At 43.3% G+C, this 24,481-nt stretch overlaps 1 protein-coding gene across 1 annotated transcript; it reads right to left on the bottom strand.

Annotated features, from left to right (window-relative positions):
- Window positions 1-546: 546 nt before the first annotated feature.
- Window positions 547-24,201, bottom strand: med23 (mediator complex subunit 23). The gene is made up of 30 exons (XM_079753578.1): window positions 24,058-24,201; window positions 23,301-23,332; window positions 23,133-23,220; window positions 22,577-22,701; window positions 20,709-20,820; window positions 20,325-20,423; window positions 19,860-19,961; window positions 19,670-19,739; window positions 19,372-19,484; window positions 19,138-19,233; window positions 14,683-14,889; window positions 14,158-14,301; window positions 13,870-14,015; window positions 12,897-13,142; window positions 12,437-12,579; window positions 11,975-12,149; window positions 11,673-11,836; window positions 10,779-10,903; window positions 10,230-10,435; window positions 9,067-9,247; window positions 8,762-8,932; window positions 7,946-8,162; window positions 7,549-7,658; window positions 6,969-7,095; window positions 6,163-6,328; window positions 5,797-5,869; window positions 5,185-5,399; window positions 4,823-4,943; window positions 1,864-1,995; window positions 547-1,217 (listed from the first exon to the last, which is right to left on the bottom strand). The coding sequence occupies exons 1-30, from the start codon at window positions 24,106-24,108 to the stop codon at window positions 1,014-1,016; spliced, it is 4,161 nt and encodes a 1,386-aa protein (XP_079609704.1). The 5' UTR covers window positions 24,109-24,201; the 3' UTR covers window positions 547-1,013.
- Window positions 24,202-24,481: the final 280 nt, after the last annotated feature.

Below are 24,481 nucleotides of genomic sequence, written 5' to 3'. Positions count from 1 at the left end.
TTCGGAAGTTTAGACGCTGTTTAGCGTATGACTGCCCTTCACAGGTCAGATGTTGAACTAGATTTTTGCATTCAGTCCTGTGTTGTGCAGGATAGCCAGGAGCAGGCGGAGTCAACGTCTACAAAGATCGCCACGACTGTGAAAACAAACGGGTGACGTCACGGACACTGGTACGTCATTTAAAAGAACCAAAAATATTAGCCTAGCCCCACCTGTTTTTTACATGTAGAAACGCCACTGCTCAAGAGAAACGTTAAAAAGTATCTGGTGCTCACGAGAAAGTATCGAACGCATATCAGTGGCAGTGTGTGTGTGCCAGTGACACTGCCAGTGATATGCGTACGATACTTTCTCGTACCCATATTTTCTCGTGCTCACGAGAAACGTTAAAAACATTTTTTTTTACCCCATGTCCCTTTACGGGTTCCATACTTTACGGGTTCCGAACCTTCGGGACCAAACGCCTATTAATTAATTGATTTTTTATTGTGAAAGGTCAATGATATATATACAAATTGGTTGTACAATGACACAGAACAGCTCATACAAAATTACGAAAATCAATTTATTTTGCGTACAGAAGGCATACCTTATGAAAATGTAACATATTACAAAAGGACTTAAAACAATGAATTCATGATACTGCATATTTGCTGCATGATACGCAATTAATGATTAAGGCAACTGACACGTTGTGATCGATCTCATTCCATTCCATGATCTAGAAGTTAAGAAACCCGGTACTTGGTACTACAGTATATCTTTGAGAGTCTATAAGATATTCCAACTTCACATTGCTTTGGTCATGGCAACCACCTTTTACTGACGTTTTACTTTTATTTAAACAAGGAGAAATTCTTATTTTGTTTTTGTTTGTCTATTTCAGTCATGATGGAAAAACTAAAAACAATTCAGTAAAAAAATGATTGTGGCTTGAGAGCACATTTGTGTATTTTATGTACAGAACGCATCTTTACATGTCTCTGTGCGTGTGTGTGTGTGTCCACGGCTCCCTAGCCTACTGACATAGGAGTATGCTGCGTGGATGAGGGGGAGGAGACAGAGATGGAGGAGGTTGGAGGCTGGGCGGAGGAGGAGGTGGTGGTGGTGGTGGTGGAGGGCGGCGCAGCCGAAGACGTCTCGATCTTGCTGCTGTGGGTGATGAAGCGGAGGCGGAGCTTCATGGCCGGACGCAGAGTCATGATGATCTTCTCCACCTGAGGGGGGAGCGGCATAGACACGGGTTAGTCCCAAGCCTTTGTCAATGTACCAGTGGTTTAGCCGTGTGACACTATCCTGATCTCTGAGGTCAGGGTAGTGACCCGTTTCTCTCGGCAGCGCCATGGTCTGCCGAATGGCAGCACACGGTGAAGGTTTAGCAACCTTCAGGGCATGTTTTGTCATGCCACCTTAATTCATGTCACCGTAATTCATCTCATCACTCAGGTCATCACTGCATTTGTGCAGCATTATCCAGTAGTAAGCAGGGCAAAATGTGAGGTGATTAACATCGATCAGGACTTAGTCAAATACATTATTTCGGGGTGGGGCAGAAAAATCGGAATACTACGGATCGCGATTACATTTTTCCAAATATTATACCCATTCACAGATGAAATGTTGCAAATTTGTTCCAAATTTATTATAGATTCTTAAGACTAAATATTGCTTTTTTTATTTTTCCTAATATGATTCAGACTAAATACCATGATTTTCCATTTCGATACACATCCTAAACATATTTTTCTTAATATTATATAAATTTAAGGCGTATGTTATATAGATTTTAATCATTTACAGCTGTATTAAATGTCTGCCTTGATTTGTGTCCTGCTTTGCGTAACCTTCGGGAACCACCCTCACCTGTTCCTTGACGCTGTCTCCCGTGTACATGTATTTGATGTGATAGAGGAAGTCACAGATGGGGTCCATGAAGTGGAGGTGTTGACTGTGTTGATCAACCGCCTGCAGCATCTCGTAGAACGCCACGCCAATCTGTATGTATATATGTATTTATATATAAGCAGGGCATATATATGTTTATATATATATATATATATAGATAGATAGATAGATAGATAGATAGATAGATAGATAGATAGATAGATAGATAGATAGATAGATAGATAGATAGATAGATAGATAGATAGATAGATAGATAGATAGAACTATCTATCTAGATAGATAGTTCTATCTAGATAGATAGTTCTATCTATCTAGATAGATAGTTCTATCTAGATAGATAGTTCTATCTAGATAGATCATAGATCTATATCAATCTATACAGATAGGTCTATCTATACAGATAGGTCTATCTATATAGATCTAGATATATATCTATAGATCTAGATATATCTCTAGATAGATAGATATCTATCTATCTATATCTATCTATATAGATCTAGATATCTATCTATATAGATAGATATAGATCTAGATCTAGATATATCTCTAGATAGATAGATATCTATCTATATATATATAGATAGATAGATAGATAGATAGATATCTATCTATATCTATATAGATAGATATCTATCTATATCTATATAGATAGATATCTATCTATCTATATCTATATAGATAGATATAGATATAGATAGATAGATAGATCTAGATCTAGATATCTATCTATCTATATCTATATAGATAGATAGATAGATATCTATCTATCTAGATCTAGATATCTATCTATCTATCTATATAGATATAGATCTAGATATCTATCTATCTATATAGATAGATAGATAGATATCTATCTATCTAGATCTAGATATCTATCTATCTATCTATATAGATAGATCTAGATAGATAGATAGATATCTATCTATCTATCTATATAGATAGATATAGATCTAGATATCTATCTATCTATCTATATAGATAGATATAGATCTAGATATCTATCTATCTATCTATATAGATAGATAGATCTAGATATATCTATATAGATAGATAGATCTAGATATATCTATATAGATAGATATAGATCTAGATATATCTATATAGATAGATATAGATCTAGATATCTATCTATCTATCTATATAGATATCTAGATATCTATATAGATATCTAGATATCTAGATATCTAGATATCTAGATATCTAGATATCTATATAGATATCTAGATATCTAGATATCTAGATATCTATATAGATATCTAGATATCTAGATATCTAGATATCTATATAGATATCTAGATATCTAGATATCTATATAGATATCTAGATATCTAGATATCTAGATATCTAGATATCTAGATATCTAGATATCTATATAGATATCTAGATATCTAGATATCTAGATATCTAGATATCTAGATATCTAGATATCTATATAGATATCTAGATATCTAGATATCTAGATATCTATATAGATATCTATATAGATATCTAGATATCTAGATATCTAGATATCTAGATATCTAGATATCTATATAGATATATCTAGATATCTATATAGATATATCTAGATATCTATATAGATATATCTAGATATCTATATAGATATATCTAGATATCTATATAGATATATCTAGATATCTATCTATATAGATATCTAGATATATCTATATAGATATCTAGATATATCTATATAGATATCTAGATATATCTATATAGATATCTAGATATATCTATATAGATATCTAGATATATCTATATAGATATCTAGATATATCTATATAGATATCTAGATATCTATCTAGATATATCTATATAGATATCTAGATATCTATCTATATAGATATCTAGATATATCTATATAGATATCTAGATATATCTATATAGATATCTAGATATATCTATATAGATATCTAGATATATCTATATAGATATCTAGATATCTATCTATATAGATAGATCTAGATATATATAGATCTATCTAGATATATCTAGATCTATCTATATAGATATCTAGATATCTAGATCTATATAGATATCTAGATATCTATCTATATAGATATCTAGATATATCTATATAGATATCTAGATATATCTATATAGATATCTAGATATATCTATATAGATATCTAGATATCTATCTATATAGATAGATCTAGATATATATAGATCTATCTAGATATATCTAGATATCTATCTATATAGATAGATCTAGATATATATAGATCTATCTAGATATATCTAGATATCTATCTATATAGATAGATCTAGATATATATAGATCTATCTAGATATATCTAGATATCAATCTATATAGATAGATCTAGATATATATAGATCTATCTATATATCTATATAGATATCTAGATATCTAGATATATAGATATATAGATATCTAGATATCTAGATCTATATAGATATCTAGATATCTAGATCTATCTATATATCTATATAGATATCTAGATATATCTATATAGATATCTAGATCTATCTATATAGATATCTAGATATCTATCTATATAGATATCTATCTATATAGATAGATCTAGATATATATAGATCTATCTAGATATATCTAGATATCTATCTATATAGATAGATCTAGATATATATAGATCTATCTATATATCTATATAGATATCTAGATATATAGATCTAGATATATCTATATAGATATCTAGATCTATCTATATATCTATATAGATATCTAGATCTATAGATCTAGATATCTATATATATCTATATATAATATAGATCTATAGATATATCTATACATCCGTCTATCTATATATATATATAAGCAGGGCAAAATATATCTATATAGATATATCTACAGATATATATACACGCATACATATTACTCCGACGAGGTGATGCACAGCAACAGGAGTCTTTGTAGGCTGTGCGTGTGTGGCCCTACCTCCAGCATGCAGCGCGTCCTCTCCTGTTGGAAGCGCTGCAGGAAGGGCCCCACCAGGTGGTACACATACAGCAGCTGGAACTCCGTCTGGACCACGGGCTTCAGCGTCTCAGACAGAAACCTACACAGAAACAATTACATAATAGAATTCACATTTATTCAAACGAAGGATATGATGTTCGGCATAGAATCCAGCCACTCTGTATGCGTGAGGGCCACAATTAAAGGTTCCTGCTATTTCTACAAGCCTACCCAGTGAGCTGTACCACCTGGCAGGTGTGAACTACGCAGACATGCATCTGGGTGGACACGTGTGATGTCATTAAAGGGTACGTGTGTGCGTGCGCGTGCGTGCTTCTCACTTGGGAATGAGCGAGAGCTGTCCAATGGACGAGTGGTGCCAGACGGCGTGTGCCAGCGCCAGCACGTAGCTGCAGTTCATCTCGCTGTAGCTCTGGTGGCAGGCCGTAAAGTCCAGCAGGGCGAAGGGGCAGCCCGCCCACGCCGTCTCCGTCGTCAGCGTGGGGGAGCCCATCACCGAGACGATGCGGTCGTGGAGGACGATCCAGTAGGGTTCCTGGAAGGGGGGGGGGGGAGAATAAGGAGAGGTGAGGCTGGAGGTCACCCTGCTTCCCAGACATTCCCATCTCATGACAAGTAAGAGAGGAGGAGCCTGTGCTACGATAAGCTGGGCCAACGCTACACATCCGGACCCTCTCTAAGCCGAGGCTGGAGGGGAGCCCCCCCAGCTGTGTGTCTCAAAGGTGTGAGGGCGTGGTTGTGGCTGGTGACCCTGGGTTTTTTCATTCATTTAGTCGCACACTTTAGTATTCACTAGATTAACCCAGAATGCATTTGTTCATGTCTATTAACTAATTAAGTCTAGAGAGCATGAGGTATAGAGAGAGAGACTGAGGGATGTCATGCGTTTGTTCTGAGAGTGTCGGGTGTGTGCATGTGTGTCTCAGTCTTACAGGCAACGCGGTGATCACCAGTCCGATGGCGTTCATCCAGGCTGTGATGTTCTCTCGGGGAACCAGAGGCTGACTGAGAGGCACAGAGAAGCACAGGGACTCAGGGACCAGATCACACCTACTGCAGTGTGCTCCTGTCCCCAAACCCATGACAACTAGACCGGTACAATACACCTTCACGTTGTAGGGAACATAAAGGATGCCTTTTCTTGGTTCAAGTGTATATTTGTGTTTGAGTTGAGCGAGAGAGTGTGTTGAGTGAGAGAGAGAGAGAGTGAGAGTGTGTTGAGAGAGTAAGAGAGTGAGTGAGTGAGTGTCCCTAGGTGTGTGTGTGTCCCTAGGTGTGTGTGTGTGTGTGTGTCCTACCTCCTCAGCACCACGTTGAGCAGGGCGTTGCCTACGTCCTTCCCGGGCACTGTCAGCGCCATCAGCTCCACGCAGGTGACGTGCAGGGCGTGGGCGGCCGGGTTGGGGAACTCGTTGAACCTCCAGTCACAGTTGGGGAAGGGACCAGGGGACTTGCCCGCCATCGGTGGAGCAGGGGTTAAGGAAGGGCCCCGAGGAAGGATTCATCAAAGGGTCTTCTGAGGACCTACGTTACATTATAACTTCGGGTTAATCTAGGTTTACACTTTTAGGTTTAGACTCAAACTTGAAGTCACTATTGAACATTTTAACAATATTCCTGGATTTAGTTATATTCTGTTGCTCCATTAGTTTAAATCTGAATTTAAAGTTCTATTTAAGATTCTGTTTAAACTTGCTGGTGAGGCGGTTTGAATGAACGCATTTCATCCCACGCTTCATCTCCTCGTTCCCCATCTTACCCGCTGCTATGAACTAGGCTGATTAGGATATCTCCTCCTACTATTCAACTTATTCACATTTTAAATTCAAATTGACTAAACTCTTGATTGTCCCAAATCTTGGGAGTGAGTCACCTTATTCTCACATTTATTTATTTTTCTCTTATATCTTAGAAATCCTGTTGGGCTGATATGGAGCTGCGCATTACCACTAACCATTGATATCAGTGGAGCTCAAGTACCTCATCGAATCCTTCAATACCTCTGCACTTCTCAAGATTGGTTTAGGCCATTGTAACTAGCCATCAGTCGTCTTCAGGACATGGCCAATCGATGACAATGAGCTGGGCGTATATTAAAGGATATTGTCCACCAGCCGTCCAATGAGCTTGCAGTAGTAGGTGTCATCAGGGATCCACACGTTGTCCTCGCGGGCGCTCATGCCAAACTTGATGTAGGTCTCGCTGAGACACCACCCCGGAGTACGGTTGTCCTGGAGGGAACAAGACCCCGAGTTATGCTCCATCCAGCAGAATACCCAGAGCACTGTCATCCATTAATAGCTTACTATTGGTCGTCCAGCAGATTCCTTCATTCAAAGGGACTGGACAGTGAGTTTTAGACGTCATTAAGGAGAAGGCTAGGGTTCGGTTTCTTGCTTTAGGTTGGCTACAGGTAGACTGCAGACATTTGTGATTTAACCCAGAACCGCTAGGGTTAGGACCTGCCCTAGCCTCTACAAGAATACCCTGCTAATACTCACTTGGTAACAATCCTAGTAAAAACTAGTTAATTACCATGTTATTAAGCGACTACTATACATTATACATCATTATATAATTTTTCAAATAGATAAGTTTTATCCAGGATTGCTGTCATTGAGGCAGTTCCAATCAAACAAGGGGCCCCTGAAGATAACCCACTGTGATTATTGAACATGCAGTACCTTCAGTGAAGACATAATGGCGTGCACCAGCTTCCTCTTCAGGCTGGTTCTCTCTCTCAGGTGCCGCTCGTAGTAGTGCAGCGTGTTGTACAGATAGGTCACGGGGCGGTCTGCACACGTAGCATGGTGGAATACACACAAGACACAGGAGGAAGACGCAGACAAAATTACACATATATGTGTAATATAGAAAACCACATCCTCTATCTCTTGCACGTAGACGGATAAATGAAATCCACAACACACACACACACACACACACACACACACACACACACACACACACACACACACCCAAAGAGGATGAATTACACAGTTTTGGGGACCTCCCTTAATTGTGTAGCCGCCAGTGAACGGCAGGCGTTATTTCCCTCTGTCTAAAAGAGGTCCCCCTCACCGTGGAACTTGTACAGCCCCCCCAGGTGGTCCAGCAGGGTCTCCAGGGACTTGGAGACGGGGATGAGCTCCAGGAAGCGGTGGATGACGATGTCGAACACGGGCAGGAAGCGCAGACACACGTTGCCGAAGTAGATGGGCAGGTACTGGGACGTGTGCTGCATGGGCGGGTTCACCTGGTCGGCCAGACCCTCGAAGTACAGCTTCTCAGGGTATTTCTATGAATGGGAATCAGGACGGACTGCGTTAAGAACCAGAGAGGAACACCCTCACGGATCTAACATTTAAATCCAGTGCACCCAGAACGGCAAAATGAACACACTGACTACACCAATAGTGTCAGGAATGTATGACATTATGTAATAGTGAATGATTTTTTAGTGAACGTTGAGTGTAGTTTTCTGACTACCTAAAAAAACAAGAACACTTTGTTTGCTTTCCGATTATATTTCCCATGTGCGCCCCTGTGTGCGTTTGGTTTGTGATGTGTGTTAGTCTTGTGATGTGTGTGTGTATATACATGTATGGATGTGAGTTTGGTACTGCAGGGCACCTTGGGGTGGCTCTTGTGCTTGCTGTGTGTGTGTGTTTTGTGATGTGTGTGTGTGGATGCGTGCTTGGTACTGCGGGGCACCTTGTGGTAGCTCGTGTGTGTGTGTGTGTGTGTGTGTGTGTGTGTGTGTGTGTGGATGCGTGCTTGGTACTGCAGGGCACCTTGTGGTAGCTCATGTGCTTGCTGTGTGTGTTTGTGATGTGTGTGTGTGTGTTTGTGATGTGTGTGTGTGTGTGTGGATGCGTGCTTGGTACTGCAGGGCACCTTGTGGTAGCTCATGTGCTTGCTGTGCCAGTCGTTCTGCAGCCAGTGCTCCGGCGCGTTCTCCTTGACGAAGTCGTTGACCCGGTTCCGGAAGTCGTTGGGCTTCAGCAGCAGCAGCTGGATGATGAAGTAGCAAACCTGTGCCTCGTTGCCCTCGTGGCTGCGCATCGCCTGCGGGGGGGGGAGGGGGGAGAGAGCAACAGGGAGAGGGAGAGAAGGGAAAGAGGAAGGGATAAGCGACGCGTGAGATGTGTGTGTATTGGTATGAGTGTGTGTATTGGTGTGAGTGAGTGAGTGAGTCTCACCAGACACAGGATGAGTCGGTCCAGGGTGACGATGTTGTACTTCCACACCATGTCGTTGAGGATCTCGATGCACTTGTTGAGCTGCTGCCCCCCGGCCGACGTGGAGAACTCGTACACCAGGAAGTCCGCGAACGTGCGCACGTGGGCCACCAGCGCACGGGCCCCGATCCGCTCCAGCACCCTGAGACAACGACGACACACACACACACACACACACACACACACACACACACACACACACACACACACACACACACACACACACACACACACACACACACACACACACACACACACACACACACACACAATTACATTGGATGTGGAATTTCTTTTTCAACACAATAGTATCAGCCTTTCAATGGAGGCAGGTTCTTTAATAGAAATAAACCAAAAAGAAGGTTCTTCCTTTTTTTTTATTGTACAGGTCCCCTTTGTGTTTATATGTACATAGAATGTATCAGTGTGCGTGTGTTCTCATTTGTCTGTGTCCCTGTGTGTGTGTGTATGTTTATGTGTATGTATGTGTCTTGTGCAGATTGGTGTTTTCCGCTAATAGCAGTCTATAACTCACTTAAGTTGGGGTTTGCCGTCCCTGTGGAATTGAGAAAGGACTTTGAAATGTTACAAGTCATCTCCTGTAGCTTTGCACTACCGCTAAACACATGTTACAACTCTAATGTAGTTTTGCATCATCACTAAATGTTATACATCTACTGTACCTTTGCAGTACTGCTAAATGTTATACATCGACTGTTGATTTGCACTACCACTAAATGTTATAAATCTATTTATTACCAAATGTTATAGTCTCCCACAACATAATGACATTTTCGAGAAAAAAATTTAAGTTTGGTACAAATGTGTTTTGGATATAAAAGTGCCTGTAGCTACATGTTGCGGTAAATGTAACGCCAATTTACAGAGCGTTGGGTGTGTGAGTGTGTTTGTGTGTGTGTATTGGTATGAGTGTGTGTGTGTGTTGGTATGTTTGTGTGTTATGAGTGTGTGCGTGTTGGTATGTTTGTGTGGTATGAGTGTGTGTGTGTGTGTGTTGGTATGTTTGTGTGGTATGAGTGTGTGTGTGTTGGTATGTTTGTGTGGTATGAGGGTGTGTGTGTGTGTTGGTATGTTTGTGTGGTATGAGTGTGTGTGTGTCCCACCTGAAGCCTATCTGGTTGATGTGGTCTGTCTCTAGCAGCATCTTCCACAGCAGACACAGGAAGAGGGGCGGCGAGCCCTGCAGGGAGAAGTGGGTGATGATGTCGTTCTCGTTGGACATGGACTTCCACTTCCGGTACTCCTCCTCCACGTTCTTCTTCAGGTTGAAGCGGGACTCCTGGGGCACGTTGTTCTGCTTGAAGAATGCCTGGAACAGAGTGAGCGCGAGAGGGAAGTCATTCGTTAGACGAATTACAGCAATCCTGATTTCTTTGAATGCTTTTAAATCCAGGCTGAGGGCACTTGAGACGACCTCCTTTACATGTTTTAAATCGTTTTAATTGCTGTCTGTACGTTGTAACTTTTGTTGCCTTTTTTTTCTTGGCCAGGACTCCTTTGATATATTGTTTTTTAAATCTCAATGGAACGTTCCTGGTTAAATAAATAAATAAAAAATATGCTGACTGGGTGTAAGTCAGCAGTCAACATCAGTTAGGGCGAAAGTGTGTGTGTGTGTGTGTGTGTGTGCATGTGCGTGTGTGTGTGTGTACCTGCAGCGGAGCAGGGAAGCAGGACAGTGTGTGTGAGGCCCAGTTGTGCGGGGTGAAGGTCATGATGGTCTGCAGGATGTCTTTGCACCAGGTGCCTTGGATGGAGTCAGAGCCTGTGAAGAAATCTGCACACACACAGCATGTGAGTCATCCACAGTCACTGTGTTCAATAAGGAAGGAAGGACAGAGGTGAGGAAGAAAGGTACGACGAGAGGGAGGGAGGGAGGGAGAGAGGGGGGGAGGAAGGAATCTGGTTAACTCCGTTATTGTTTAAGAGCGCATTTCAAAGAAGAATTATGCGGATCGTACCTTTAACTAAAATTTGACCAAGCCCCTCAAATAATTGGGAAACGGTTAAAAACCAAAGAGGACAGCAGTCCAGATCAGAGGGCTGTAACTAGCTGTAATGTGGGTGGCTCTGGCCAGCGTGAGGATCAGAGGGCTGTAACTACGTGGGTGGGTCTGGCCAGCGTGAGGATCAGGGCTGTAACTACGTGGGTGGCTCTGGCCAGCGTGAGGATCAGAGGGCTGTAACTGCCTGTAATGTGGGTGGCTCTGGCCAGCGTGAGGATCAGAGGGCTGTAACTACCTGTAATGTGGGTGGCTCTGCCAGCGTGAGGATCAGAGGGCTGTAACTACCTGTAATGTGGGTGGCTCTGGCCAGCGTGAGGATCAGAGGGCTGTAACTACCTATAATGTGGGTGGCTCTGGCCAGCGTGAGGATCAGAGTGCTGTAACTACCTGTAATGTGGGTGGCTCTGGCCAGCGTGAGGATCAGAGGGCTGTAACTACCTGTAATGTGGGTGGCTCTGGCCAGCGTGAGGATCAGAGGGCTGTAACTACCTGTAATGTGGGTGGCTCTGGCCAGCGTGAGGATCAGAGGGCTGTAACTACCTGTAATGTGGGTGGCTCTGGCCAGCGTGAGGATCAGAGCTCGGTTCAGCTCCTCCGACTCTGCCGACAGGACCGTCTTGGGGTCGTTGAGGAAGCGCGTGAACTGGGGCTGCACCTCAGAGCTGCCCAGTGCCGTGATCAACCGCAGTGCTGTGCTCTCAACACTGGGGGGGAGACAGAGAGAGAGGTCCATGTGTCCAAGTTACAATCCATGGAGCAGGTTCTCTGCGAGGACGAGATAGTCCCTGGGTGTGTTTGTGTGTGTGTGTGGTGCGTGTGCGCGCAGACGCCGCCTCCAGTACCAGAGGTGCAGCTGGTTCTGGTTGGTCTGGGGCACGGCGGCCAGGCTGTGCAGGTGGCTGAGCAGCTGGACGCGGTAGTGGGGCTGGATGTGGTGCATCCGGTAGCTGAACATCTCCAGCAGCGTGTGCAGGATGCCCCACGCGTGGGACTTGAACACGTTGGGCAGCAGCTGGCCTGCACACATCAGAGGGCATCATGGGAGCTGTAGTACTGAAAAAACCCTCAGTCAAGAGTAAACACGATCCGTGACCTATGCTGGGGAGAAGTTTGTTTTGCCGCGTCTCGTATGATAAACGCTCTGACAGGTTCAAACATTATCACCCCCCATAATGACAAATCATTTTAAGATTACTTTACTTCCATACGAGGGAGTACCAATCGATATATTCTATTATTCATAACGGCTGAACCTAAATGCTGTGTGTATGGGTCTGGTTATTAGACACGGCCGGTGAACTGACTTATGAAACCCTTGATGCCCAGAGACTCTATCTCCATGTAGACCAGCAGCCTGCTGTAGGTCTCCACCAGGGCCGGGGCCAGGGCGATGCTGGACTTGGCGTGGGCCAGCTTGATCACACGAGTGGCAATGCTGTGGATCAGACTGATGGGGAAAACCCAAGCACAGAGACAATTAGGTGAGCGATATGAAGGGGGAAAAAGAGAGAGAGAGACAGAGAGAGAGAAAGAAAGGGAGAGAAAGAAAGAAAGAAAGGGAGAGAGAAAGAAAGAAAGAAAGCGTTAGATAGAGAGAGAGAATGAAAGAGAAAATAAATATAACTTAATCGTCACTATATCAGCAACAAGTTGAGAATTGAATTTAAGAACCACTTGAAGCACATAGATGTGCTCTAAACCCCCTCCCACACCCACCTCATCTTAAAACACATGGATGTACTTTAAACCCCCTCCCACACCCACCTCATCTTGGCGTGCACGGTGAGGGAGTCCAGCAGGTTCATGGGCAGGGGCGACACGGAGCCCGAGGCGGTGCAGTTGGTGCCGGGCAGGTTGATGCGCATGGAGCCGTTGCCGTAGATGGTCTCCACCAGCACGCCCATGGGCAGCGTGAAGCACTCCGAGTTGGTGCTGTAGGCGTTGCACAGCAGGGCGATCTTGTAGTCCAACATGCCCAGGGACTTGTTGCGGAGCGACTGCTGCAGGAACCTAGAGGGCAGATGGAGGGGAGGAGAGAGAGGGAGAGGGAGAGGGGGAGGGAGAGAGAAAGAAAGAAAGAAAGAAAGAAAGAAAGAAAGAAAAAGAGAAAAAGAGAGAGATTGGAGGATGAGTAACGAAAAGCTTGTTTCTGTGCCAACACCGCTAGATGGGGTGAGTTGAAATAAATCATGGCTGATTGACATCTGGACACAGACAGTGTCCACAAGCAACCTCTGGTCTTAGCACACCAGCCAAATCATCTACATTAAATAGTTCAGGCAGCAAGGACTAAGCAGGTTTCTATCCTCGTTTACATGACATATTTTCCCGTTCTTTCGGTCAAATAAATGAACGTGTTAAGACTCCCAGGAGAAAGGTTCTGGGTTTGAACCCAGATGTACCCCTAACCCGGTCCATTCACGACATGCCTCTTAAATAAATCAGCTTCACTGCAAGTGGCTTGCTTGGATAAAAGCTACTACAGTGGAAAACATAATCGTAACCTTATAGGATCTCTTGATGGACGACTCTATTCTGTTAACGTCAGCTCACAGAATGAATGAATGAATGACAGCAGAATCGGCAGTGGGGAGTCCTGCAGACTGGGAGATTGGAACGCAGCACAATACTACTACCAGAGTTTTCCCCAGTTAGAGAGGCCTGCTGGATCAGGGGTGCTTTCTTCATCAGTTCATTTTGATCCATTCACATCAAAAAGCTTGGGAAGGGTTCTTACTCGTGGTGTAGTTTCAGCGAGTGTGGTATGGGTATCTGCAGCTTGGAGTTGTCGTTCTGGGCCTTGCGGTTCAGGTGGATCCAGATGCACGTCATGGCGAAGGAGTGAGTGGACTGAGGCTTGTTAATGTCTGGGACGGGAATACACTGGGAGAGAGCGGGATGGAGAGGGAGGAAGACGGTAAGAAAGGCCTCCTTTTTTGTTTATCAAAGCTCTTAACATACAAACAAACTAAGCCCCCCCCAACCACAAAACCACACACACACACACACACACACACTCTCTTACTTCTTTCTCGGGGTACAGCAGGTCAAAGAGCTTCATGACGGGCAGGAAGTCGGCCAGGGCATTCTTCTGGATGCTCCCGGAGATGAACTGTAGCAGCACCCACATCAGGTGGTCCCTGCCCTTTATCAGACCTCTGCCTGCAAGCTGGGGAACATCACACATCGAGCTGATCATTAGGGGGCGATCAGGGACACATACACACACAGAAAGGTAACATCTCAACAGGCAGGTGATTAGGGCTGTAATCATCCAAAGTATCCAAAGTTGCCAGATTTCAAAGTGATTTCCTATATAATGAATACTAGTAAAACTAGTAATACTATTATTAGTAATAAATAAATAAAAAGCAGCCAAGAAAAAGGATAGTAAGCAATATAAGTATTTGGTGTGTCACTGTGTGTGCGTGCGTGTGCCCTAAACGTCCTCAGCCGGTTCAGGTGCTGCTGAACCACTACGGGCCAGACCCGCTCAGAAGGCCTCATCCTCAACACTCATCCTCCAGGGGGCGCCGGCGAGGCCCTTTACCTTCTGGTGCAGGGACAGAACCATGTGGGGGAAGCTGGCGAACTGGAAGAGCACAAAGAAGATGAGCTGGGAGGACAGGTGCTGCCACAGCAGCTGGCTGGTGCCGCCCACGTCGGCGTCAAAGTGCTCCTCCGTCTCCGAGCGCTCCATGGCGTACACCACCAGGTCCACCAGCTGCTCCTCCAGCACCGGGCACCGCTGCTTGTGCTGGGAGGGGTGGAGGGGGTCGGGGAGAGGGGTGGAGGGTTTGAGGTGGTGGTGGGTGGAGGGTATGAAATGGAGAGGGGTGGAGGAGGTCAGGGAGAGGGGTGGAGATGGTGAAAGGTTTGTGAAGGAGAGGGGTGGAGGGTTTGAGGTGGAGAGGGGTGTTGGTGGAGTGGAGGGATGGTGTTATGAAGGGTGTGGTTGAGTGGAAGGGTTGTCAGTCATTTGTGCAACAGTGTGAAGAATAGAGAGGGTTGTTTAAAGAAACAAAAGGATGGATGGAGGGGAGAAAGAGGGAGGAAGCAGGGGAGGAGAAAGAAACAAACAAGAGAAATGTTTAATCACTTAATAAACAATAACGCCATGTTACAACCAACTTAAAGAAAATGATGTAGAGTTAACATACCCCTAGGCTTGTCTTACTTTACCTGCCCATCTACTCAGATAACTAGTATAACTTGATGAAAGAGAGATGGAGGCTAGCGATGAACGACAGGATGACAGGAAGCAAACAATACAAAGAGAACGTGGGGGGAAGAGGGAGATGAAAGAACGTTACATTTTATTTTTAATTTATTATAACAAATAAAAGCGACATTTGCCACGACATTCTTGTCAATAAGGGAAAATGTACAGAACTACCAAAATAGTTTCTGTATTTACCTTCTTTACATTTTCATATAAATATTGCTGTAAAATCAACAAATCCGATGTATTACTGTATGCAGGGTGGACTTTCATGAATGAACAGTGATGTAATGAAGGGCCATTCGTTTATCTATTACACACCCTGGATGGGACGCTAGCCCATTATACACCAATTATCCTTCATTCACCTGGTTGGTAATTACCCCCCAATAGGAAAAACACTATTTTATTCAGGAGTGGGCATTAGCATTAGCCAGGCTAAATCCTCGACTGATTACAAATCCAATAGTTTATACCGATGACAACCCCCTGGGAGGACTACAGAATGGGATAATGGTGAGTAGCACCCAGCTGCAGCCCCGGAGCCGGGGCCTAAGGTGTGGCAACAGGGCTATGGTGTGGCAACAGGGCTGTGGTGTGGCAGAGGGGCCTGTTATGTGGCAGGTCCAAAACGTTAATTTTACTTCAAATAGTGAATTAATAATAATAATTAATCAATTTATTTAATTTGTATTTATTATTAATACATTTTTTTAAAAAAACATTGAAAAACTTGACTGGGGCAGCTATGGGCCGAAAAAGACGGACCTGCCACACCACAGGCCCCGGTGCCACACCACAGGCCCCGGTGCCACAGCACAGGCCCCTGTGCCACACCACAGGCCCCGGTGCCACACCACAGGCCCCTGTGCCACACCACAGGCCCCTGTGCCACACCACAGGCCCCTGTGCCACACCACAGGCCCTGGCTCCGGGGCTGTAGCTGGATGCTATTGAGAATGGCGGCGGATGGAGGTGGGCGCTACATCGGCGAGCGGCTGCTACAGTCAGACTGGACGGGAGCTGGCTTAGCATGGCACGGGGGGGGCAAACGACCAAACATGGTTTTAAAAAAAAACAACGGAACAAACAAATCAAAACACCGCATACATACAGACAGACATGCAGGGCTGCACGGGGCACGGCCAGACAGACGGCTGGACATTACTTGGGAACGGACGAGGGATCCAAACATCATGCCAACACCTACATTCTACATTCACCCTTCAGAGTGCTGGGCTTCAGCCTCCAGGATCTCGTTTCCCTGAGCGGTAATGAGGTCGGCACTCAGCAGCAGACACACGCGTGCACGCAAACACACCTACGTGAGCACCATAGGCATTTAAACTCCCTGGTAATTAGACGTTTGTGTGTAGGAAAGGGCTCGTTCGCCGATAAGTACAATTAAAATAACTGGCTATTAAAAGATTTAGAACAAAACCCGCAGCCGGCGGTTTACAATAAGGAACTGTTTCAAAAGTAGCAAAACAACATTCAACTACGTCTTAACTTTGAGGTTGAATCTCGTTTCTGTGTTTTGAAATTGACTGGGTAGAAATATCCTTCCCATTGCCATATTAGGCCTGAGGTCATAAGGGTTCTAATGTTATCCTATGTTGGGCCCCACTGCTCAATTACAAGGAAATAAACATACCTTTTAATGACGATGTTGTGAACAAACATTTGTAACAAATATACAATAGTCCAAAAGGAACGAATGACCCAAAACAGACTGAAATTGTGGATATATCTTCTTGATCAGTGTGCTAAAAAATGAGGTTATAGATTTCTACACCCACTGATCTAAAGGAATTTATGTCACTCAAGCGGATTCATTAAGTGTTCATTGCTATGATCCAATTTGCTATACTATTCAAAATGTTAGCAATTTCACATAGCGAAAAGCTAGTTAGACAATGTTTAGGAATGTAGGAAAGTGTTGAATCTGGACTGAGTCCTATTTTTGATCCCCTTTTGCACCCAAAATAAGTATAAGCAACCGATTGGTTAGTAAATTAAGAGTTGTTTTGCCCATGTCAACTCAACAGAAAATAGGAGAAGGTGAGACCCTCTGCTTAAAAAAAACTCAAAGTCACAAACAAACACAAGGCAAGGACCAGAACACATCCACACATGCAGCGCACCAGGACTTGAAATAACAACATCAGGGTATGTTGGGGTGGTTGAATGAATCTGTGATTCTCTGGTGCCCCAATAGAGTTAAGAGTTGAATTAACTACATAACAAATTCATAAATGAACTTGTGTAAACTGTTCATAACTAAATTGAAAGAACTATGTGTTAAGAGAGATCCAATTGGTCAGGACATGGTTTAAATTTATTCCGGTTCAAATATGGATTCTGGTTCAAATGTGGTTTAACGGAACTGCCGTGTGAACTATATAATTGAACTAAATTAAAACAACCTCTTTTGTTTGTGTGAAGTTGGGAGTGATTTAAAGCGTTGTTCCCGTGTTCACAGAAGGGGTAATGCGGAGAACATACCCTCATTTAGAAGAGGCTGTCAAGGCATAGACCACTGTGCAGTGATATTTCACAACACTGCATTTCTACAGCCTTTCCTACTCTGTGCATCCATACCCACACTGTTTTATTCACACAACACAATATCCACAAAACCCTGCTGTTTTCATTCCAAGTCCTGGGGTTTTTCGTTCTTTTTCTCCATCCATGTGTCCCTTCCCCTCCCCCGGTTTGACATTTCTAAGACGGTGATGATGCTCATCAGCGTGTCTAAGGAGCCAAGCGTCCAATGGGCTGGTTAGTTAGCAGGTCAGGTGACCAGGGAGAGGAACAACGACATACCTGGGCAATGTTCAGAGTCTAGAGAGTGCATGGCAGAGACAGACGCGACACACAACCAAGACAAGAAAGAATATAAGGAGAAAACAAAACCAAACAGAAGAACAGAGAGATAAAGAAAGGAAAGAACAAAAGAGAGAAAGAGAAAAGAAGAAAGTGACTAAGGAGCTACGTTCTCCCCTTTGAGAACAGTTAGAACATCAACTCAGCCGTGGTCATCCAACATTGGTGATTGTTTTCATAGAAAATAAAAATGCTCATCAATGAAGGTTCAATATTTTGAAGAACAGCCTTAGCCAAATGGAAAACTCAAAGTTGCACATACAATTTTAATTCAGCAGCTCGTATATTTCATGTTTGTCCCTTAATCCACCGTCAGTCAATAATCAATGTATACATATATTTTTGAAAGAAATGTTAAAATAAAAAGATTGCACGCATTACTATGCATCTCTATATTGCCCTCAGATTTTTCCATTTGCGGGCTTTACTAGACTTCCTGAAGGTGCAGCGAATGAAAGCAGGGTAAACATACACCAGTGCATTGTGGCTGGGTTTACCATATAGCCTCCCGGAGGTTCATATTTGGGTCAACAGAGAGTTACAATAGATGGTGCTTGACAGAAGTAGCAGGTGAAAGAACTGTGAGTGGTGCGTGGGAGTTCCGCATGAGGAAGCCAAAAAAGACAGAGAGAATGTGAAGAATGAAGTAGTAGTACTTGATCTCGATGGGAACCAATAATAATGGAGGATATCAAAACCAACCCCAGAACAATTAGAGGGGGAAAAAAAGTTATGGAATTGTTTAAAAGTAGAAACTATCCGGCAATGGTGCAAAAAAAGAAAATTAATAACAGACAGAAATAAAGGTGACAATATGTAAAGCAACAAAGGAGGAGGGAGGGGCATAGAGAGACAAAGAGTGAGAAAGAGAGCGAGAGGGAGAGCGAGAATGGTTACCTGCTTGTTGAGTCCGAGCATGTTGCACACCATTTCTCTAGAGTACGGCTGTTCCAGCACGTAACGTAACAGGCCTGTCTGGGGCTCAAACAGATCCTGGGAAACGATAACAACCCGCATACCAAATATTAACAGCAGAATTCTTTTGAGTGGGAGAATGAGAGTGAGTTCGTGAGAGACGCGGATGACAGACAAGACATGGAGAGCCTTGATAGCACCGTGTGCTTGTGTTACCTTGTCATAAGGCAGCATGCCCCTTAGGGGAAAACGCAGTGTGTTGGGGTCCAATTTCCAGGAGTTACAGATGGCACCGCTGTTATTCACCACAGGCAACAGGCTACACCTGCCTACAGTACACACACACACACAAACTTTTGAGTATGTTCAGCTCATTCATATGAATTTAACCCTAACCCTAACCCTAACCCATTTAATATAAAAAATGAAGCAGAAAATATACTCTCAAATGTGTATTAAGAAGGTGAGACGTGTGTGTCGATATGTGAGATGCCACACATTTTCTTTAGCCTACCACAGATGGAGTTGATTCTGGACGTAGGTCGGAAACTGTCTACAAAGTCTGATATCAGACTGCCCAGGAGCTAGAGAGAAAGTTCATGTGGAAGGACGAAAGATAAATACCCACACACACGAATGCATTAGGAACAACTAAACATACAGTGTCCTGGGCAAAGAAAACACACACACACACGCGCGCATACCCAGTGTGACAGCTGTCCCTCAGGATAGAGTTTTCTGATCTCTGTGATGGCAAAATAGGCAGGAAGGAGGCAGGCATTTCTGTCCAGGATATACTCTACCACCTGATGAAAACAAACACGCACAAAACTGATGATGCTGAGGTAAAATACTTGAATACTTAAAATGCTTCAAGCTACTAATGTAAGTGCAGGTATATGTACATGTACACAGGTTTATATGTATAGATATTAAATATATTGGTTGGTTTGTATATGTATTTTCACTATATTTTGTTTTGGTTTGGTTCAACAAAGCATTGGTGAATGAATGCCTGCTATTAACAGGGAAAAAAAGATGTGAGAAGAAATGAGGAACAATGTACAGAAGAGGCACTCAACTAAAAGGAACAGTTTGAAAAGAGTAGAAGCTAGGCCCCAGCACAAAGTTCTTTGTAGTAAACATGTAGGTGTGGGTTTATGAAGTACCTCTCTGGCGACTAGTAGTTGCTGGACAACCGCTGAGCTGACCGTGGTGGGAATGGTCTGAATCTTGTCCAGCACAGCTTTCAACAGGTCACGGACACCCTGGACACCAGCACACACACGAAATAAACGTATTGCAATGAGAGCAAACCCTTCATTAGCACTTCTCCCAGATCCTCGTAGGCTTAAAAACAGTAAGCTCTTCGGTGCCTCAGGAATCCATCCAGGAAATAGAATGTTTGATCTGATAAGTCTCTCGGTGATCCGTGTCGTATGTCAGACCACTGTTTCCTTACTGGTTACCTACTCTCGGTTATCTTTCTAGGGTTGCTGAGCCACCTCAGAAGATGTGTGAGTTCAATGTGTGTGCATGTGTATTTGATATACCTTGTAGTCCACCCCTCCGATGATCTTGCGGATGAGTTTGAAGGTAAGAGCCCACAGCTGACTCCTCTCCCATTCCAAGCTGTCTGAGCTTATCAGTGCTACACACACCATCCTAGATGGGCAGCAAATAGGATACAGACAGAATTTGACAATTAGAAAAACAACGTTTCTTGGTTTGTTTACACAAGTTCCTTTCAAAGTACAGTGTTCCTTTGATACTCTAGAGGTCAAAAATGTAAATCACATCACTTGATTAAATAATGTTGGCTAGACAACAATCCAAAACAAATCAATCCAGAGAATGACCGAATATCTAGGACACCCAATGCGCTTATTAGGGCTGCACGATATTAGGAAAACCTGCGATATGCGATAACATTATTCTATATTAAGACAACGATATGACTTGCGATATTTAATGTTTTTGTTGACTCTACTTGTTGCCAACATAGACTGATGCAGAAATTATAAAATAAATGCATTGTTTCCATTCCAACATAATTTTTATTGGGAAAAATGCAGCTACACCTGCAATGCTGGCCATAGGTCACCTTGCTCCCTTAAACATTTTCTGATACTGCAAACAAAATGAAATTGTCATTGACATATCACTCATATAAACTTAAACTGGTAACCTCTTTTCAAACATGGTACCCTTTTTCTAAACCACTCATTTGTTGAGCCAATAAGGTGTTGCAGAATGGGGTCTGGGGGGTTAAGGTTGCGTAAATGATGACATTAAAACAACATAAAATATTAATAGAATGATAGTCATAAAACAATGACATACCATTATGGTGAGTTCTTGGCCAAAAAAAGCTAACACAAGGAACAATCAGTAACAATGAGGTTAAACTAAAGTGCATGTGCTGAACTGGAGAACCAACACTGTGTGTAGGGTCCAGCAGGGGGACTGGTACCGCATGAAAGTTGCTAAAACGGGCGGATTGTGACGTCCCTAAAATTCACGGGCGGGGATGCGAGCGGGTAAAGAACTCCTTGCGAGCGGATAGCGGATGAGAACCAAAACAGTATTTTAGTTCGCTGAAATAAAACCTAATTGAAAAATATGTGAAATATTTGTGTGTCTAAATTACCATTACCACATCGCAAATATGCGGGGCCATTAAAGAACCTAATATTATGAGGGTAGCATGTGTGTGTGCGCGATAATGGCAGTGTGTGAGTGTGAGTCTCGTCAGCGAGTGAGTGGATGAGCGAGGAGAGTGGGCGGTAGCGTGTGTTAGTCTAGTGAAGTAACGAACGAGTCCGGTTGTGTGTAAGAATAAAGTACCCGGCCTGTCAAGAATCGGTGGCCGCTTCATTCCGACCATATTCTGACCTATAAGAAGAGCCACTGCCGGTCAAAGTGAAGGGTGTTACCCCCGAGAGAACATCGGCCCTGGAGGGAATGTCTCCCCTGTGCTCCTCGACTACAGTCTGGGAGCCGACAGCAGGAAAGGTGTAACAGAACACTAACCATCTCGTAGTTGGAGGCGGAGCACAAGAGAATCGTGCTCCAATAGTGCCAGATAAATATAAAGCACATTCATTTGAATGATTTTAGCTTGTGTGTGATTTATCGTGGGCACGGATCGGGTAACGGGCCAAATATTAACGGGTCCAGGCGGGTGCGGATTTAATTTTGATAATATCACTGGTGACGGGTCGGATCTGGTGCTGAACTTTCGCAAGAAATTGACCCGTGCGTAGACTACATTTTATCGAAGTTTAAGTAATCTTTGCAGTATGTCTATCTCAAGCGTTGATAGCACGCTCACGATACATTTTCGATATATCGTTCAGCCCTAGCGCTTATCCCTCAGTGCCTGAGGGTCCAACTTCTCCAGGTGTGTGATTCTGCGTACCGGGGTGGTAGTAAGCTGGTCTCCACGGCCATGGCCAGACAGTCGTACAGGAAGGAGATACGCTTGGGGCTGTGTTGGCTGTGAGTAAACCGCACGATCCACTGAACACACTGGTCATGAGACTCCTATCGACAGACAGACAAAGACACAAGGAAGCGTACAATCAACAGACAGGAACAACGAACCCTTTAAATGTTATGTGCAAACTAATTTGCGATCCAGCGCTGCTACTATGTAATTGCAGAACTTCTTGGGGGAGTCCGCAAGGGGCCTGGGCAGCAAACCATGCCTGCAAGGGGGAGTTTTGCCTTGTATACAAAAGATATTCTTCCAAAGGAACTCATTCGCGCAAAGCAGATGAAGCTCTTAGAAGGGAATTTTCTCATTTAGCAGCAACTTTCATTCTTTGTATCTTAAGAGTGAAATCATATACATTTCAGCTGAGTAGCAAGCAGGCAACTTTCTCCAGGATGACTACTAGTTACATTCCAGATCTGGAAATTCAAACCCAGTAAGTTTCAGGTGGGTATGATACACTACACATATGAATGCTCACCTGTGGCAACGTCCCCCAGTATTGCCTAAAGGCTCCAAGACAGCTGATCAATTTAGTCCTCTCATCTTCTGGAGTGTCCATAAACATGCTGTAATAAAAAACAATTGATCACACATGCCCAAGCACATGTGCATTCGTGTGCAATCGCGTGTGTGTTTGTGTCCATACCCAGCAAAGGCCTCTTCGATCATCTCTGTTTTCTGCAAGAGAGTGGGCATGGACAGGAGAATAATCAGTGGTAAAACATACTGGGTAGAGTACTGAACGGCGCATTCTTTATCAATCGTTTTCCATTCTCTCCCTTTTCTTCTTAACGAAGCATAGGTCTTGCAGCAAGCGAGGTATCTGATTGTATTTAATAGCAATAAACTCACGTATATTGCACCTCTACAGACATTTTGGGTATATATATATATATATCCTTTGTATATGCATGACAGGCATATATTGTTAATCCTTCTGTGAAGCATAAAGTGAGCTGAAGGGATTGAACGCTTCACACGCGATAGGTGAGGTAGAGGTGCAATATTGGTGAGTTTATAGTTAACAGAATCGGAGAATACATATTTTCATGGATATGGAACTCCATGGAGGGAATTGTAACTAGCCTAGCCCATATTTTGCCTTGAAAGGTTTCTACCAAGGTCTAACGTTAAATTAATATAAGATGTGCATGTGCTACATAGAATCGCAGGCAGTGATAGAAATACTTTACACCATTTCTTTCCATCCAGTTTCCTTGCTCAAAATACATGATGTTGCCCGGTATTTAGGCACGCTTGATCACAAAAGTTACTTTGTCTGACCACAGTTGATTTTGGGCAGGTTACAAATTGGCCCATCATAACGTTGTGACAAATCACTCTGGGACGCTACTTCACGTTAGCTTTATTATAACACAATAAAAGAGGACCATGCGACCTACCACCACATCTTCAAAGATGCTCTGGAGCTGGGTTTCCATCGAAAGGGCCATGTTGTAATATCTAGGTATCAATTTCACCTGACCATCACACACATGGATTACTGTATTCTTCTATATGACTGGTGTACTAGATGAGGCATCTGCTAAGGCTAGCTAATGCTGCAGCGCCTGGACAAAAGCGTAAATGAAGTGTGCAACGTCAAAAACAAGCCGACGGGGGAACAATACCCAAAGCAATATAGTTCCGTGTTGTTTCTTACTTCGCTTCCTCGTAAAAAAAAAAAAGAGAGAGAGAGAGAGAAACATATCCTCACAATAAAAAAGACGAATTCTTTTCTTTTTTCAGATTGGTTGGCTAGTGGTGGAATTCATCTTTTATTCTGATTTCCAGTGACTTGGTGGTTTTACATCTTTTTTTCCTTTG

The sequence above is a fragment of the Pollachius pollachius genome (genome assembly GCF_949987615.1).
Source record: "Pollachius pollachius genome assembly, chromosome: 16".
Taxonomy (NCBI): Eukaryota; Metazoa; Chordata; class Actinopteri; order Gadiformes; family Gadidae; genus Pollachius; species Pollachius pollachius.
This window is presented reverse-complemented; position numbering and strand designations above follow the sequence as displayed.